Source organism: Ceratocystis lukuohia, assembly GCF_044167205.1.
Source record: "Ceratocystis lukuohia strain C4212 chromosome Unknown Supercontig2_pilon, whole genome shotgun sequence".
Taxonomy (NCBI): domain Eukaryota; kingdom Fungi; phylum Ascomycota; class Sordariomycetes; order Microascales; family Ceratocystidaceae; genus Ceratocystis; species Ceratocystis lukuohia.
This window is the reverse complement of record NW_027263521.1, coordinates 3,425,951-3,440,606: the sequence shown is the minus strand read 5'-3', so window position 1 is coordinate 3,440,606 and position 14,656 is coordinate 3,425,951. Positions and strand designations below refer to the sequence as shown.

Genomic DNA, 14,656 nt, shown 5'->3' with positions numbered 1-14,656 from the left:
CAACTCTAGCACGTCTGTTTAAATGTATGGACAGCTCGCTGAAAAAAAAAAAAAAAAAAAAAAAGACGGCTCTGTGGAAGAGTCAAGGCTTCAACAAGGAAAATAATGGACATGACGAGTCAGTTTCAAGGTCAAACAACTCACTCAAGGTAGGGAAATTAAGAATCCCTTTGAGAATCGGGGAATCGGTGTGGATTTGGAGGAAGCGGTGCAGTTCGAACAATTTAAGGCTCCTAGTATTATTCTGGCTGTGTTCTAGAGGGTCCGAGGATTTGTAGGGATATACTAATAATATTGGCTACCTACAGACTCACACACGCACTGTACTCCATAATTTACCCTAAAAGCCAGGGCTAGGGCTTTGGGGTAGGGTAACTCCCGTTCTTAGAGGTAGGTTCCTTCCTGCTTCTTGCCTGCAGATGCTCCACAATTCTCATGATACCTCAATGCTGGAAGTTTTCATCAAAGGCTAAAGAACACTACATTTCCAGACACACAGTACATCATCTCTGTGCTGGAGGAGATATCCTGTATTTGGCCTCATACCACGATTAACATCTTGCAATAAATCTAATGGCGCGTGGCTAATCATTGAAAATATGACATCCAGGAACTGCTGCAGATCTAAAGCACAGATCCTCTTCAGACGACCCAGATTGCACCACCGGCGACCCCTAGTTCCTTCTGCTCTCTTCACCTCTACCGACACTCCCACTACTTCTGCATTTTTGGTGGGGAGGGGCTCAACCTCAAACCAGCTTTGTTCATCCGAAGCACAGGTTGCCAAGATGTCCTACGGAAAAGCTGAAACTAAGTCTCCAGGGGAATTTCCTCCTATCACCATCAAGGCAATAAGGAACACATACGGATAGACAGCGCCACCCATGCCCCCCAGGCCAGGGAAACGGATGCCGCCAAGAACAAGCTTGGCAGGGCAGAGTCTACCACGTATAAAGGCCAGTCAGCCCAGCCTACTTCACAGTCATGTTGAGCTTTTCGAAGTAAGCTTCCATTCGTTCTTTAAGCTTCACGTGTATTTTTGTGGTGTCATTCTTTTTCTTTCTTCACAATGGTTTCTTCCTGGGCTCTGGTAGCCCTTTCCCGTAAGTTGCCGTCCTTGGCCATGGCACCGTGTCATAGCAGCCGTGCATTGGCTTCTCTCTGTTGGTAGAGTCTGTTTCCATCCACTTACTAACAACTACCGTCAACAACAGTCGTTGGCTCTGGTCTGGCACAGAGCACTGCTGGTACTTCTTACACTGACACGGCGACTGGTATCGTCTTTAACACATGGGACATCCCCACAACGACAACTCAGGGTGGTCTGACTCTGGGTTTCACTTTCCCCTCTGACGCCTTCACAACTGATGCAACTGAGTTCATTGGTATCTTGGTAGGTGACCTTTCCCTACTGGGGCATATATCGACACGAGGCTCGTACTGACTTGCGCCTAGAAATGCGGCTCTCCTAATGGCAAGGGCACCGGCTGGTGCGGTGTCTCGCTGGGAGGCCCTATGACACAGACCCTCATGTTGGTCGCTTACCCCAATGGCGAAGACGTTCTCACTACGTTCCGCTATGCTACCGGCTACACTATGCCCGACCTTTACACCGGCGATGCTAAGCTCACCCAAATCTCGTCAACCATTACGGACACAGGGTTCGAGTTAATCTTCCGCTGCGAGAACTGCCTGGCTTGGAACCAAAACGGACAGAGCGGCAAGGCAACAACCTCCAAGAAGACTTTGACTCTTGGCTGGGCCCATGGCTACGAATCGCCTACTACCCCCGAGTGCTCCGACAATATCGGTCTTTCCCAGCACGACTCGGCAAGCATCTTTGGTGGTGCTTTCAGCGACGACGCTGCCAGCGCCCAGTACACCACTTGGTCTGCATTGGCCACCAAGACTGTCACTGGAAGCTGTGGCGGTAGCAGCACCGGCGGCGGCTCCGCAACAACTCCTGGCAACGCGACCACCTCTGCTGTTCCCATCACGCCTGCTACGGGCGTCCCCGTTCCTTCTGACACTTATGATTACATCATTGTCGGTGCTGGTGCTGGTGGTATGCCCATGGCCGACCGTCTGACCGAGGCTGGAAAGTCTGTTCTGCTGATTGAGAAGGGGCCGCCCTCTACTGCTCACTGGGGTGGTAAGATGGGTCCGGAGTGGGCTCTGGAGAACAACTTGACCCGCTTTGACGTCCCTGGTCTTTGCAACCAGATCTGGGCCGACTCCAAGGGCATTGCTTGCACTGACACTGACCAGATGGCTGGCTGCCTTCTTGGTGGTGGCACTGCTGTCAACGCTGGTCTCTGGTGGAAGCCTTACCCCCTTGATTGGGATTACAACTTCCCCGAAGGCTGGAAGTCCGCCGACATGTCTGCTTCCACTGACAAGGTCTTTGAGCGCATTCCGGGAACTATCGCCCCGTCCATGGACGGCAAGAGATATCTTGACGAGGGTTTCAATGTCCTAAGCAACGGCCTTACCCAGGCTGGCTGGAAGAGCGTCAATGCTCTCGAGGAGCCTGCCTCCAAGAATCACAGTTTCACACACACTCCTTACATGTTCTCTAATGGTGAGAGAAGCGGCCCTCTAGCTACTTATCTTGTCTCTGCTTCTCAGCGCACCAACTTTAAGCTATGGACTGGCACCAGCGTGAAGCGTGTTGTCCGCGAGGGTGCCCGCATCACGGGTGTTGAGGTTGAGGCCTTCCTTGACGGCGGTTACTCTGGTGTCGTCAACCTGTCTCCTGCTGGTAGAGTCATTCTGTCTGCTGGAACCTTTGGAAGTGCCAAGATCTTGCTCCGCAGTGGTATCGGCCCTACCGACCAACTGTCTATTGTCAAGAACTCTACTGATGGCCCTACCATGATTGATCAGGCACAGTGGATCAACCTTCCTGTCGGTCACAACCTGGAGGATCACACCAACACCGATCTCGTTATTACTCACCCCGACGTCGTCTTTTATGACTTCTACGGTGCCTATGATGAGCCTATTGCTGCTGACAAGGACAGCTACCTGGGTGGCCGCAATGGCATCCTTGCTCAGTCTGCCCCTAACATTGGCCCCGTTTTCTTTGATGAAATTGAGGGCGCAGATGGCATTGTCAGACAGCTGCAATGGACTGCCCGTGTTGAGGGCAGCGGTGGTGTTTCAGATAAGACAGCCATGACTCTCAGCCAGTACCTCGGCCGTGGAGCTACTTCTCGTGGCCGTATGACCATCACCCCTACTCTGAACACCATTGTTTCTGATGCACCTTATCTCAAGGACGAAAACGATGTCAAGGCTGTTATCCAGGGCATCGAGAACGTCAAGAAGGCTCTTAGCTCCGTTGCTGGCCTCACCTTTGCCCTGCCGGCTTCCAACACCACTGTTGCCGACTTTGTTAACAACGTAAGTGATCTCAGGTCGCGGTAGTAAGAGAGAAAGTATAGAAAGCTAACATTGATATTACAGATGGTCGTTTCCTACTCCAACCGCAGAGCCAACCACTGGATTGGTACTAACAAGATGGGTCTTGATGATGGTAGAACCGGCAGCGGAACCGCTGTTGTTGATACCGACACCAAGGTCTATGGTACCGACAACTTATTCGTCGTTGACGCCAGTATCTTCCCTGGTATGGTCACCACCAACCCCAGCGCCTACATTGTCACTGTTTCTGAGAAGGCTGCTGAGAGAATTCTCGCTCTTCCGGATGCCACTGGCTCTAGCGGCACTGGCACTGGCTCTGGCGGCTATGGCTACAACTCAACCCAGCCTGCTGCCACTGGTGGCTCTCCTCGTCAGCCTGCTGCCACTGGTGGTTCCCCTCTTCAGACCGCCGCTCTGCCTGGCTCGACTGGCGTTTCCTCTTCGCCTTCCTCTCCTTCTCGCCCTGGAAGCTGCACCAAGCGGAGACGCTCGGCCAGACGCTCTGTCAGACGTTCCATTAGACGTTCCTAGGCCTGCCACGATAAGCAAACCATATTTACTTTCTCTTCTACTTTTTATGTAAGCCAACCCGAATGTCTTAGCACTGTGAGGATATATGCTAACATATCTTTTCCTTAGTGCCAACAGCAGCTTTGACGTTTCGTGTCGGCTGTATATTGCGCATGGTTTCTCTGGTGCTTAAGTTTCTTTTGTAGAAGTAAATTCCCACAATTATATACACGTGACATTTTGTTTTGTTTTATGCGAAGACAACCTTTAGTTCCTATTTTTTGAAGTGAATCTGTACATTATGCCACATGCTTGTAAGTAGAACTTCGTTTGTTTCAAAACTTTCAATTGGTCTTCGTCATAAATAGTGGCTGTAATGTCGTTGACCTTTGGAGTTGTGTTAGTCTTAATTTGTAGGGGAGGGTGAAATATGATATGTCGAGAGCCAAATCCCTGTAATTCTTGTAGCTGCTGCCCAACCGGCTAAACTACGGCAATTATACACATTTGCCGTAATCGCGTTTCTGACGCGCTTTGTTGCCACGCAACACGTGACCTAATGCATCAAGATTGGCCTTTCTATTGGCCCAAAAGATGACAGGCATCTGGCTCTTGGTTTCTGTTTTTTTTATTATTTATGATTATGTTAAAACTTCGCTATTTATCGCAGCTTTTTTTTTTTTTCTATTTCGTGGTGTTTTTCTGGTGTCGACTATTCCAACTTCTAATTTTTTCCGGCATCAATCAACTATCAGCCTCACAATCGACCCCTTGTAGATTTTCCCTTACTTGGCATCAAAAAGCGCGTGCTGATTTTTTTTTCTTACTTACTCTTTTTTCCGTTTTGCTTAATCGAAATTGAATCAAATTGTGAAGTGTCTGTTCTAAGCAGCACCCTTAACAGAGCCGTCGCTCTTCCATTCATTTACTTGCGCAACATCTTGTCGCAACCAAATTCCATCAACTAAACACACGATCTTTACACCGTTCGCTCTTTATTACCTTCTCGACCTTATTATCGACTTCCTTTCGTCTGAGCTACCCCGTCGCTACCCTTGATTCCATGTCACCCCAGCTGTGGTGAATTGACATTGTATCATGGCTGCTGCCGCTGTGGACACAGCATATCTTGCTGGTCATCTCGGGTTGCCGGTGACCAGTGTCGACGCCCTTCCTTCCGATGAGGCCACTGTCGCTTTCTTGAAAGCTGTTGCGGTGAAAGCAAAAGAGTTCGATGATTTGTACTCTTCTAAAATCCGCGTTGACATTGAGCTTGAGAATGCTGTTATTGGCTCTGAATCGCGATGCCAGGCATTCAAGGCTACGGCTGACAATGCCTTAAAAGAGGTTGAAACCCTGAACCAAAAGCTTAAAGAAGAAGGTTTGTTGATCTCTGTCTCCCGTATCTTGTAGGTTTTTGTTGATGCTAACTGATCAAAAAGAGACAATTCGTCTCTCACTACAGAATGAGCTTCAGGCCCTCAAATCAACCTACGCCGATGCCGAGTCCGAAATACGAACCCTGCGCGATCGGGTCGAAACCCTTCAAGAGTCTAGCCGTGCGAATATGGCATTGTTCGAGTCGCATAGCTCTAGAGAAAAGGAGCTTTCCGAAGAACTTGCCCAACAACACCAAAAGAACGTTCAGCTGAGCAAAGAGGTCTCTCTCTTGCAGCAGACTGCTCAGACTGCTCAAAGTGCCACGAGCACTGCAAAGTATCGTGCTGAGATGCTGCAGCAGCAGCTTGATCTTGCACAGAAGAACAGTGACTGGCTGGAGACCGAGGTCAAGACCAAGAGCGCCGAAGCCCTTAAATACCGCAAAGAAAAGGGCGCCCGTATTGCTGAGCTTCAGCGTGAAAACGACGATGCTCGTGCTGAAATCGAATCTCTGAACCGAACTGGCAAGCAGCTTCGTGACCGTCTCGATGCCGCCCAGGCCAAGGCCGAGGATACTATGTTGAAAATGCAACGTCAACAGGAGTCCTTTGCTCGTACAGAAGAAAGCTACAAACAAGAGCTTGAAAACCAGCGCCGCCTTGTCGACATGTCTGATCAACTCTCCAGAAAACACCAGGATCGTCTGCAAGAAATGGAGCTTGACAAGGAACGTATTCGCGACAACTACGAAAATGAAACAAATACCATCCGCGTCGAGCTTGAAAAGGAGCGCCAGACGGTCGCAGACTTTGAAGCCAAGATTGCCGAATTAGAATCCCAAATCGATGAGATGCAGGCTCGTCTCGACCAGCCTGCCGCTAATGATCCGCCCATGACTCCCCGCGCCAACACTCTAGGCCGTGCCATGTCTCCTTTTGCTACCCCTGGGTCGATGCGTAGAGGTGCTGGAATTACTGCTACGCAGGCTGTCGAGGAGTTGTTCAAGGTTAAGGGACAGCTCAAGTCTGAGCAGCGTCGCAACGAACATTTGACTAATGAGCTTGACAATGTTGTTGCTCTTCTTGAGGCTAAGGCTCCACAAATTAACGAGCTTCAGGAAGAAAACGAAGCTGTTAAGGCTGAGCTGGAAAGAATGTCGCAATTGTCTACTGAAAACTTTGCAGACCGTGATAATGCACTTCGCGCTTCTCGCAAGGCACAGGCGGCCTTGTCAACGGCACAGGCGGAGGCCATGATCCTTCGCACGCAGCTCCGCGACCTTAGCACACAGATTCAAATGCTGGTGTTTAACATCCACGCTCTGGAAACCGGTGTTGACCAACTCACCAACGAAGAAAAGGACCGCTTTGAGCAGCTTTCCAAGGGTGTCCTCTCTGAGGAGGCTCTCTCCGATATGTCGGACACCAACCAGTATGTCACGGAACGCTTCGTGGTCTTCAAGGATATCAAGGAGCTCCAGCAAAAGAACTCAGAGCTTCTACACCTCACTCGTGAATTAGTTAACAAGATGGAGAGTGAAGAGGCTATTGCTGAGAAGAACCTAGCTATTGAGGACCACCAGGCAGTTGAACAGCTACAGAAAGAGCTCGAATACATGACCGACGAAACTAGATCTCTCAAGGCTACCATGGAGAGTTACAAGTCCGAACGTGACATGTTCCGTCGTCTTCTCCAACAACGTTCTACTGCTTCTGAACTCGGATCTCTGTTGGGCGAGGAAGATCGCCTGCCTCTTGCTAGCATTGAAACTAACGGAGGGGCTGGTCGCGAGATTGACCAGCAGGTTTCCAAATCTGCTATCCAAGAGTTACAGGTCACTTTTGACAATTTCAGAGAAGAGCAGACCTCGGTTCGCGAGACACTCAACAATCAGATTCGTCAACTGTCTTCTGAGAAGAACTCGCTCCAATCCGAGATTGTCAAGGTTTCCAGCCAGCTCAGATTTGAGACCGAGCGTTATGAGATGCTACATTCAAACTACGTTGCCGTCCAAAGTGAGATGGCTGAAGTACAGAAACGCAATCAGAGCTACGCCGAGGTTGCTGCTAGACAGGATATTCGTACTCAACAAGTTGCCGAGGAGCTGGTTGAATCTCGTGGTCTTCTTGAGAGCATGCGTAATGAGGCCGCCAACCTCAAGGCTGAGAAGAAGTTGTGGAAAGATATCCAAGAGCGCCTCACTAAAGATAACGAAGGTCTTATGGAAGAAAAGTCTCGTCTTTCTAACCTCCTCTCTAGCCAGCAATCTCTGCTTAACGAGAAGGATCTTGCCGAAGCAGAAAACCGCCGCAAGTCCCAGACTCGTATGGAAGCATTGGAGTCTGAGCTCACCACTCTCAAACATGCTCTCAACAAGGAGATTGAAGAGAACAAGCAACTTCAGCTTCGAAAGGAGTTTGACAATCGTGAGGCTCAAAAGCGCATTGACGATCTCAGCAAGTCTCTCTCGCAGGCTCGCGAGGATCACGTCAGTGCGAAGACTGCCCGTGACCAACTTCAGGCTCGCGTCGATGAGCTTTCAATTAACCTTCGGAATGCCGAGGACCGTGCTGGTCGCCTTGCTCCTCGCCCCACTCCCAGACCTGGAATGGCTATGGAAGCCGCGGCAACCAACGACGAGGACACTGAACAACGTATTCTTGATCTTGAGAATGAGATTGGCGATCTGAAGCGCGATCTTGAGCTGGCCCAGGCGCAGGTTGAAAACTCACTTGCCCAGGTCGAACAGTACAAGCAAATTAGTCAAAACGCCGAGGAGAGTCTTATGGAGCTAACGTCTACTGTTGAAATCTTGCAACAGGAGACTGACAAGTCTGTTGCCAACAAGGAAGCACACATCAAGGAGCTTCTCCAGCGTATTGAAGAGATCTCTTCCGAGTTGGCCAACTCAAACACCCAACTGTCATCTCTTCGCGATTCCCAAGGTGAACTCACTCGTCGTTTCGAGGATGAGAAGATTATCTTGCAAGAGGAGATCAGTCGTTTTAAGGAACAGGCTGAGCGCCATAGCGAGGAGAAGAAGTACCACCAGCAGGACCTTCGGGCCCAGGCTGACATTGCTGCCAAGGCTCAACAAGACTACGAGGTCGAACTGGTTAAGCATGCCGAGGCTGCCAAGTTGGTGCAAAGCCTGCGCACTGAATGTAACCAGGTCAAGAGTGAAGCTGCTTCTCTCCGTGCTGATGCCGAGTCTGCCAAAGTTACCCTTTCGCAGAGCCAAGCTTCTTGGGAGGAGCGCCGTACTCAAATGGAGCGCGAGATTAATGAGCTGGCGGCTCGTCGCGAGGATCTCAACCAGCAAAACAAGATCCTGCACGAGCAGCTGGATTCCGTCACCAACCAAATCTCCGCCCTTCAGCAAAGCCGCAGCCAGACTACACCCAGTGACACTACCGCTGCTGCTGGCACTGCTGCAAATCACGATGTTGAGGCTCTCCGTGAGCTCAACAGCTATCTCCGCCGCGAAAAGGAAATTGCTGAAGTGCAGTTTGATCTCAAGGTGCAAGAGACCAAGCGTTTACAACAGCAGCTCGAGTACGCCCAATCTCAGGTTGACGATGCTCGTCTGAAGCTTGAGCAAGAGCGTCAATCCCAGAGCGAATCCAATAAGTCTTCTCTTTCTCACCAAGATCTTATGGCCAAGCTCAACGAACTTAACCTCTACCGCGAAAGCAGTGTTACTCTCCGCAATGAATTGACGACTGTGCGTGCCCAGCTCACGGAGAAGAATGTCAAGATTGAGGACCTTGAGAGTAAACTTTCCCCCCTCGAGTCGACCATCGAAGATCTTCGCACGCAGAAGACATACCTTGAGGATGAGATTAAGCAAATCCAAGAGGATCGTGACCGTTGGCAGAAGCGTACCGAAGGCATTCTCACCAAGTATGGCCGCGTGGATCCTGCTGAAATGGATCAGCTCAAGCAGAAGATTACAGAGCTCGAAGCCCAATGCAATGCGCATAAGGAAAGCAGCGACCCTCTACATGCCAAGATTGCCGAGCTAGAAGGAGAAAAGGCCAGGTGGTATGAGACTCGGGAGAAGATTGTTGCCCAGGCTAAAGAGCGTTCACGTAAACTCACATCTGAGAAGAATGATGCTCTTTCTGAGAAGAGCCAAGCCGAAGCACAGCTTGTCACTGTCACTGCTGAGCTTGCTTCAGCCAAGGCTAGTCTAGAGATGTCCCAACAACAAATTGGGCAGCTCCAGTCCGATATTGCCAACTACGAGAAGCAATTACAGCAGCTTCAAGCCCAAGCTGCCACCGCTTCTGAAATCACACCCACCCCTGCGCCTGCACCTGCACCCACAACCACTGATTCCGAGGCTATGGCTGTTGATAGCGCTGGTGATTCTAACGCTGCGCAGACGATTCTTTCGCTTCAGAGTCAAATCAACACTCTCACTGAACAGCTCGCTGAGGTCACTGCTCGCAAGACAACTGCCGAGTCCCAGCTTGAGTCCCTCAAGCAAGAGCTCCAGGCCACTTCGTTGGAGCGTACCGATGCTCTCCAAAAGCTGGAGACTGCTACCGGAGCTATTTCTGATCTGACAGCGCAAGTAGAAGCTTCGGCAGCTTCTTCTGGCTCTAACACTGCCCCCACAGAGGCTCCCGCCCTTGTCTCCGGTCAGACTTTGTCTGAGGAAGAAAAGAAGGTTCTTGAGGAGCGTGTTAGTGCTGCCCAGAAGGAGGCTGCTGATGCCAAGCAACGCCTAGAGGAAATTGAGACCAAGATTAATGAGACGGTCAAGGCTCGCAGCGACAAGATGCGCGAAGCTCTCAACAATAAACTCAAAGAATCTAAGCAAAAGCTTCAAGAAGACTTTGAAGTGCGGCTGAACCAAGAGCGTGTTATTTGGGAAGCCGAGCATAAGGATAGCTCCGCCGAGGGCATGTCGCCTGTCAAGGTGTCTCAACATATCCCTTCTGCACAGGCCCCGACTTCTGCTGCAGAGAGCGATGGTGCCAAGATCAAGACTGAAGGTACTCACGATTTTGAGGCTGCTCTGCAACACATCAATGGACTTGGTGATGAGGAGATGCGATCTTTCCTCAGCCAGAACACTACTTTACGCAGCATCATGAGCCACAATCTCCGTAAACAGGTGACGAATGAGAGTGCCAAGGTCAAGTCAGAGGTGGAGCAAAACCTCAAGGCAGAATATGATCAGAAGATTGCCCAAGCACGTGAGCAGGGCCAATTGATGGAAGCAAAGAAGAGCACCGTGCGTTCCAACATGCAGGAAAACAAGCTACGCATTTCTCAACATCGCCTAGACCTTGTCGAAGCTGCCTCTAAGGACACGCCACAGAAGCCGGTAGTTGAGGTGTGGGCAGTGGTGAAGGACTCTCGGCCTCCGCCTGTTAGCCGGGCTACTGCTACAGCTGCTAGTGGCTCGGTTCCTGGAACCCCGGCATCGGCCACAGCCAAGGCTAATGGAACCCCTGGTAAGCCTTTCTTTGAGCCTAATACTGACGAACACATGTATAACTAACACGCTGCTTCTTTTTTTAGCCTCTCTCCAAGCACAGGGCAAAACCCCATCTTTCGGAAACTCTGCCCAAGCTATTAACAAGGCAGCAAACGGACAAGTCCTGGGACAAGGCTCTGTCGCGACTACTCCCACACCCAATGCGCCCAAGGCTTTGCAGCCTCACCCGTCACTCCCTCGCCCTATGATGGCGTCGGGACTTAACGGCCCAGCTTCCGCTGGCCTCGCTGTATCTCACAACCCGTTCGCTGCCACCATGAACACTAATAACGTCAAGGCTGTTGTTAACCCCTTTGCAACACTAGCTGCAGGCAGTGTCCCTGTGTCACAACAAGCGACAGTCCCGAGCCAGGCTATCACAACTCAGGCTCTTACTCAAGGTCAGCCTGCTGGTGCCGCGAACCCGACTACAGGCCCTACGCAACAGCAGCAGCAGCAGCACCAGCAACAACAGCATCAAGCCCAAAAGCAACAGGCCCAACAGCAACAGGGCTTTGGGGCTGGTACAACCGGCCAAACTGCCCCCACTGCATCACAGCTACCCACACCTGCTGTCTCGCAAATTCCACGAACCAGTGGGCTCCCCGTGCTCCGCGGTGGTGGCAACCAGCGTGGTCGTGGTAGTGGCATGAGAGGCCGTGGTGGAGGCCACCAACGAGGCGGATTGAATGCAGCAGCACCGGACTTCCAGGCTGGCACTAAGCGGCCGAATGATGGAAGCAATATTGGAGGAGCCAAGCGTGTGCGAGGCGGCGGTAATGCAGGTCATTAAGGCTTAGGTGGATGTATAGTGGTGTATTTGTGTGTTGATAGAAAAAAAGTGACACTTTTTTTCTCGTTCCTTTGTCATTTTTTTGTTTTCTTTTCTCTAGTTATCTGCCTTGGCGTGTCTTCTTATTTTTCTTCGTCATTTTCATGGTCTTATTGCATTGTCACATTTTCCTTCTTTGTCTGATTGACTTGGTTTCTTTTCCTTTAGTTTATTTGCTACATCTACTTCAAACTCGTTGCAGTTTCTTTTCTTTATATGTAATAATAACACGGATATATGGTCTGTTTACTTCCGTATGTTTCCTCATGGGGGTGTGCGGGCGTGTAAAAGAGTATGAGTATTTTGAGGAAGAGAAGGAGAAAGAAGAGAAGGGGAGAAGAGAAGAGAGAGAGGGGAGAGGGAGGGAGAGAGAGGGGAACGGACAGAATGATGTCGAAGTCGAAGGCTGGCCCGGACCATCCCGTGACAAGGATGAGGGCGTCAGTTGCTTTGTTGTTCTTTTAATTCGTTTCTTTTACCCTCCACCACTGTCTTTTTTCCCTTTTAATTCTTTTCTGTATTCTCTCCCCTAGAGCCTGTCCACCTTCCCTCCCTTTCTTTTGCGTTCTTTATCTCTTAACTAAACAAGGGTCCTTTATTTACGCCCTTAAGCTGCATGTAACTGAGACAGCCTGTGATTTGCGACGGCGTGGCCGCGATAATAGCGTATTAGTCGACACATAGGGACCGTAGTGGAGGCTCAGCTTTGAAAGTTGGGGCATAACCGTTGCATTGAGTGGGAATCATTGTTGTCTTGGCCCTTGTTAGGTTCAAGGGGAAAGTTGTAAGTCAGGTAAACAGTGTGTGTGCAAGGTAACTAGAGGAGGACTGACTGACTAGAGACTAGGCACGCCTATTTAGACTTTGGAACCTAGGTAAAATTTGCCTGACAACAACCTGGGACCTTGCAATACAGGATGGACAGGCCAGTTGATACACTTGGATCCCTAGGCCGGCCAAAGCGGCCTGGCTTTGTTTTCATTCACACTATGTATTTTGATTGTACATACTGTCATCTGCGTAGATACGAATGGGCAGAACTATAGGCCCTTATTGATGTAAATACAGCGCATTTATATGGGTAAAGGTCATACGTAAGCCCGCTTAAACGTCAGCAACACCCATCTCGTCAGCCCAATGTACTATCTTCACCGAATGTCTTAGCATCGTCAACACCTACCGCTGCTGTTATCTACTGCTACTGCTACTCCTGCTGCTACCATTGCCATCTGCTCTAACAAACCATACCTCCTTGCAACCAGCTTGCACATAGCTCTGACACAAAAGTGACACATCTACATGTCAAAGACCCGTTGACTTGTTTTTTTCTTTGTCCTCCCAGACATTCTCCCACGCCAGCACGCCCTTTTTTTTTTTTTAGCCTTGAGCCACTAAGGCTTTCCACGTGCCCGGTTTATGTTTGTCCTCCCCCTAGTAAGCTCGAAATTCATGTCCCGCTTCGTACGCTTACCATTTGCCTATTCTAGCGTACCAGGCTCAAGCTTGGCTTAGGCTTGTGGCTTAGTAGGTCAGTAGCTTGAGCTGGATTGGTGGAAGCGCGAAGCCAGGGCTAGATGTTCGGACTATTAATTGGGAACTAAAAAGCGTGAGTGATTGGGCAAACATGGTAGTGAAGTGTGTGTGTGTGGAATCAAGGCGAGGGAGAGTAGGATATCCCGTCTCAACCCTGCTTAGGCTCGCTCACTGAAGTAAATGTAAAGAAAACAAGACAGTTGAAAATGGTCACCTTAGCTTACAGCGATTTTCCTTGCGAAGGAACAACGGCTCCATCCCGTCTGACTTGGACAACGTTATAACCTTCTTGAGGTCCATCCATTTCAGTGTTGAATAGCTTGATCCTTCCCCTTCACATCTTTCTTGTTTTTCCAATGCTCTATAACGGGGAGCTAGTCTTGAGGCGAATCTGAGCCCTTCTAAAGACGGGCTGGTCATTGAGTCTTGCCTGAGACCCCCAAAAAGTCAAAACTGAGCAGAACAGAGCATTCATCATACCGTTTCTTCTTTTTGCCTGCCTGCAGAGATAGTAGTGGCGGTGGGTATGGTGTGTTGCAATTGATGCACCGGGCCAGCATCCGTGAAATTACGGCAACCTAACCTGGCCTCAAAGTCTACGCATTAGTACAATCTTAAAGAGGTAAAAGAGGAGCGTAGGTTATGAGAGAATGCATAAGAAAGAGGGATCGCAGGAATCTCAGCCTGTTCTGTCAGCAACGTATTGTATCAACAGCACGAAAGAAAGACACGTTGTATCTGAATGCGCAAGTGTACGTACATACCTACACAAATGTAGCGGCAGAATTGCAGTCCGTGCAGATGCCGTGGTCAAAAAAATTGAGTCTACGGGGCCTGGAACACAGGCCGAGGCCAAATAAGATGACTTGGCAGGACCAATTGTGGTCATATTTTTCGTACCTTGTAGCTTAGTATTCGATGGTATTCTTTGTTAGAATGACTTGAACATTTTTCTCTGCTCCCCCCGGAAAACTCTGGCCCAAGCGAGTCGGCTGTAGGACAGCGATCCATCTGAACAAACCCCCCTGTGCAGCAGGTAGGAGGAGAGCCCCTGTTATTGAGGAGGTGGAGGAGGGGGAGAAGAAAGGAAGGGAAGGTCTGACGTTAAGAACGGCGCAGAAGAGAGAGAGGGTCACAAGAACTCAGGCAGTTGGGGTTGGAAATACAATCAATCAAAATAAATTAAAACGTATGCCTAACCTGTAACTCAACAGAGCTAGCCTGGATAAAATGATGAGTGTAAAGGGGGAGCATGAGAAAACACTTACCTTGTCACGAGCTGCCATTCACACACGTAGTAGGTACATGTGTACGTATGCATCCACCAAAATATACGCCCTTCTTGCAGCACCGTTGCCTGAGGAGGCTGTTGAATATGCGAGATATGCAAGACCATTCTATTATCTATCTATGCAAAGTACTTTTCGCCCTGCTTTGGGCTGGACCAAAGCCTCATATTACTTAACTACATTGTAGACCCGGTT

General features: G+C 49.8%; 2 protein-coding genes across 2 annotated transcripts; both read left to right on the top strand.

The window, feature by feature from the left end:
• Window positions 1-1,069: 1,069 nt before the first annotated feature.
• HOO65_020854 (Cellobiose dehydrogenase) lies at window positions 1,070-3,957 on the top strand (the record flags this gene model as incomplete). Its single annotated transcript, XM_071006423.1, has 4 exons — window positions 1,070-1,103; window positions 1,215-1,393; window positions 1,456-3,405; window positions 3,469-3,957. The coding sequence occupies 4 exons, from the start codon at window positions 1,070-1,072 to the stop codon at window positions 3,955-3,957; spliced, it is 2,652 nt and encodes an 883-aa protein (XP_070861492.1).
• Window positions 3,958-5,034: 1,077 nt separating this feature from the next.
• HOO65_020853 (Nucleoprotein TPR) lies at window positions 5,035-11,600 on the top strand (the record flags this gene model as incomplete). Its single annotated transcript, XM_071006244.1, has 3 exons — window positions 5,035-5,317; window positions 5,379-10,784; window positions 10,852-11,600. The coding sequence occupies 3 exons, from the start codon at window positions 5,035-5,037 to the stop codon at window positions 11,598-11,600; spliced, it is 6,438 nt and encodes a 2,145-aa protein (XP_070861491.1).
• Window positions 11,601-14,656: the final 3,056 nt, after the last annotated feature.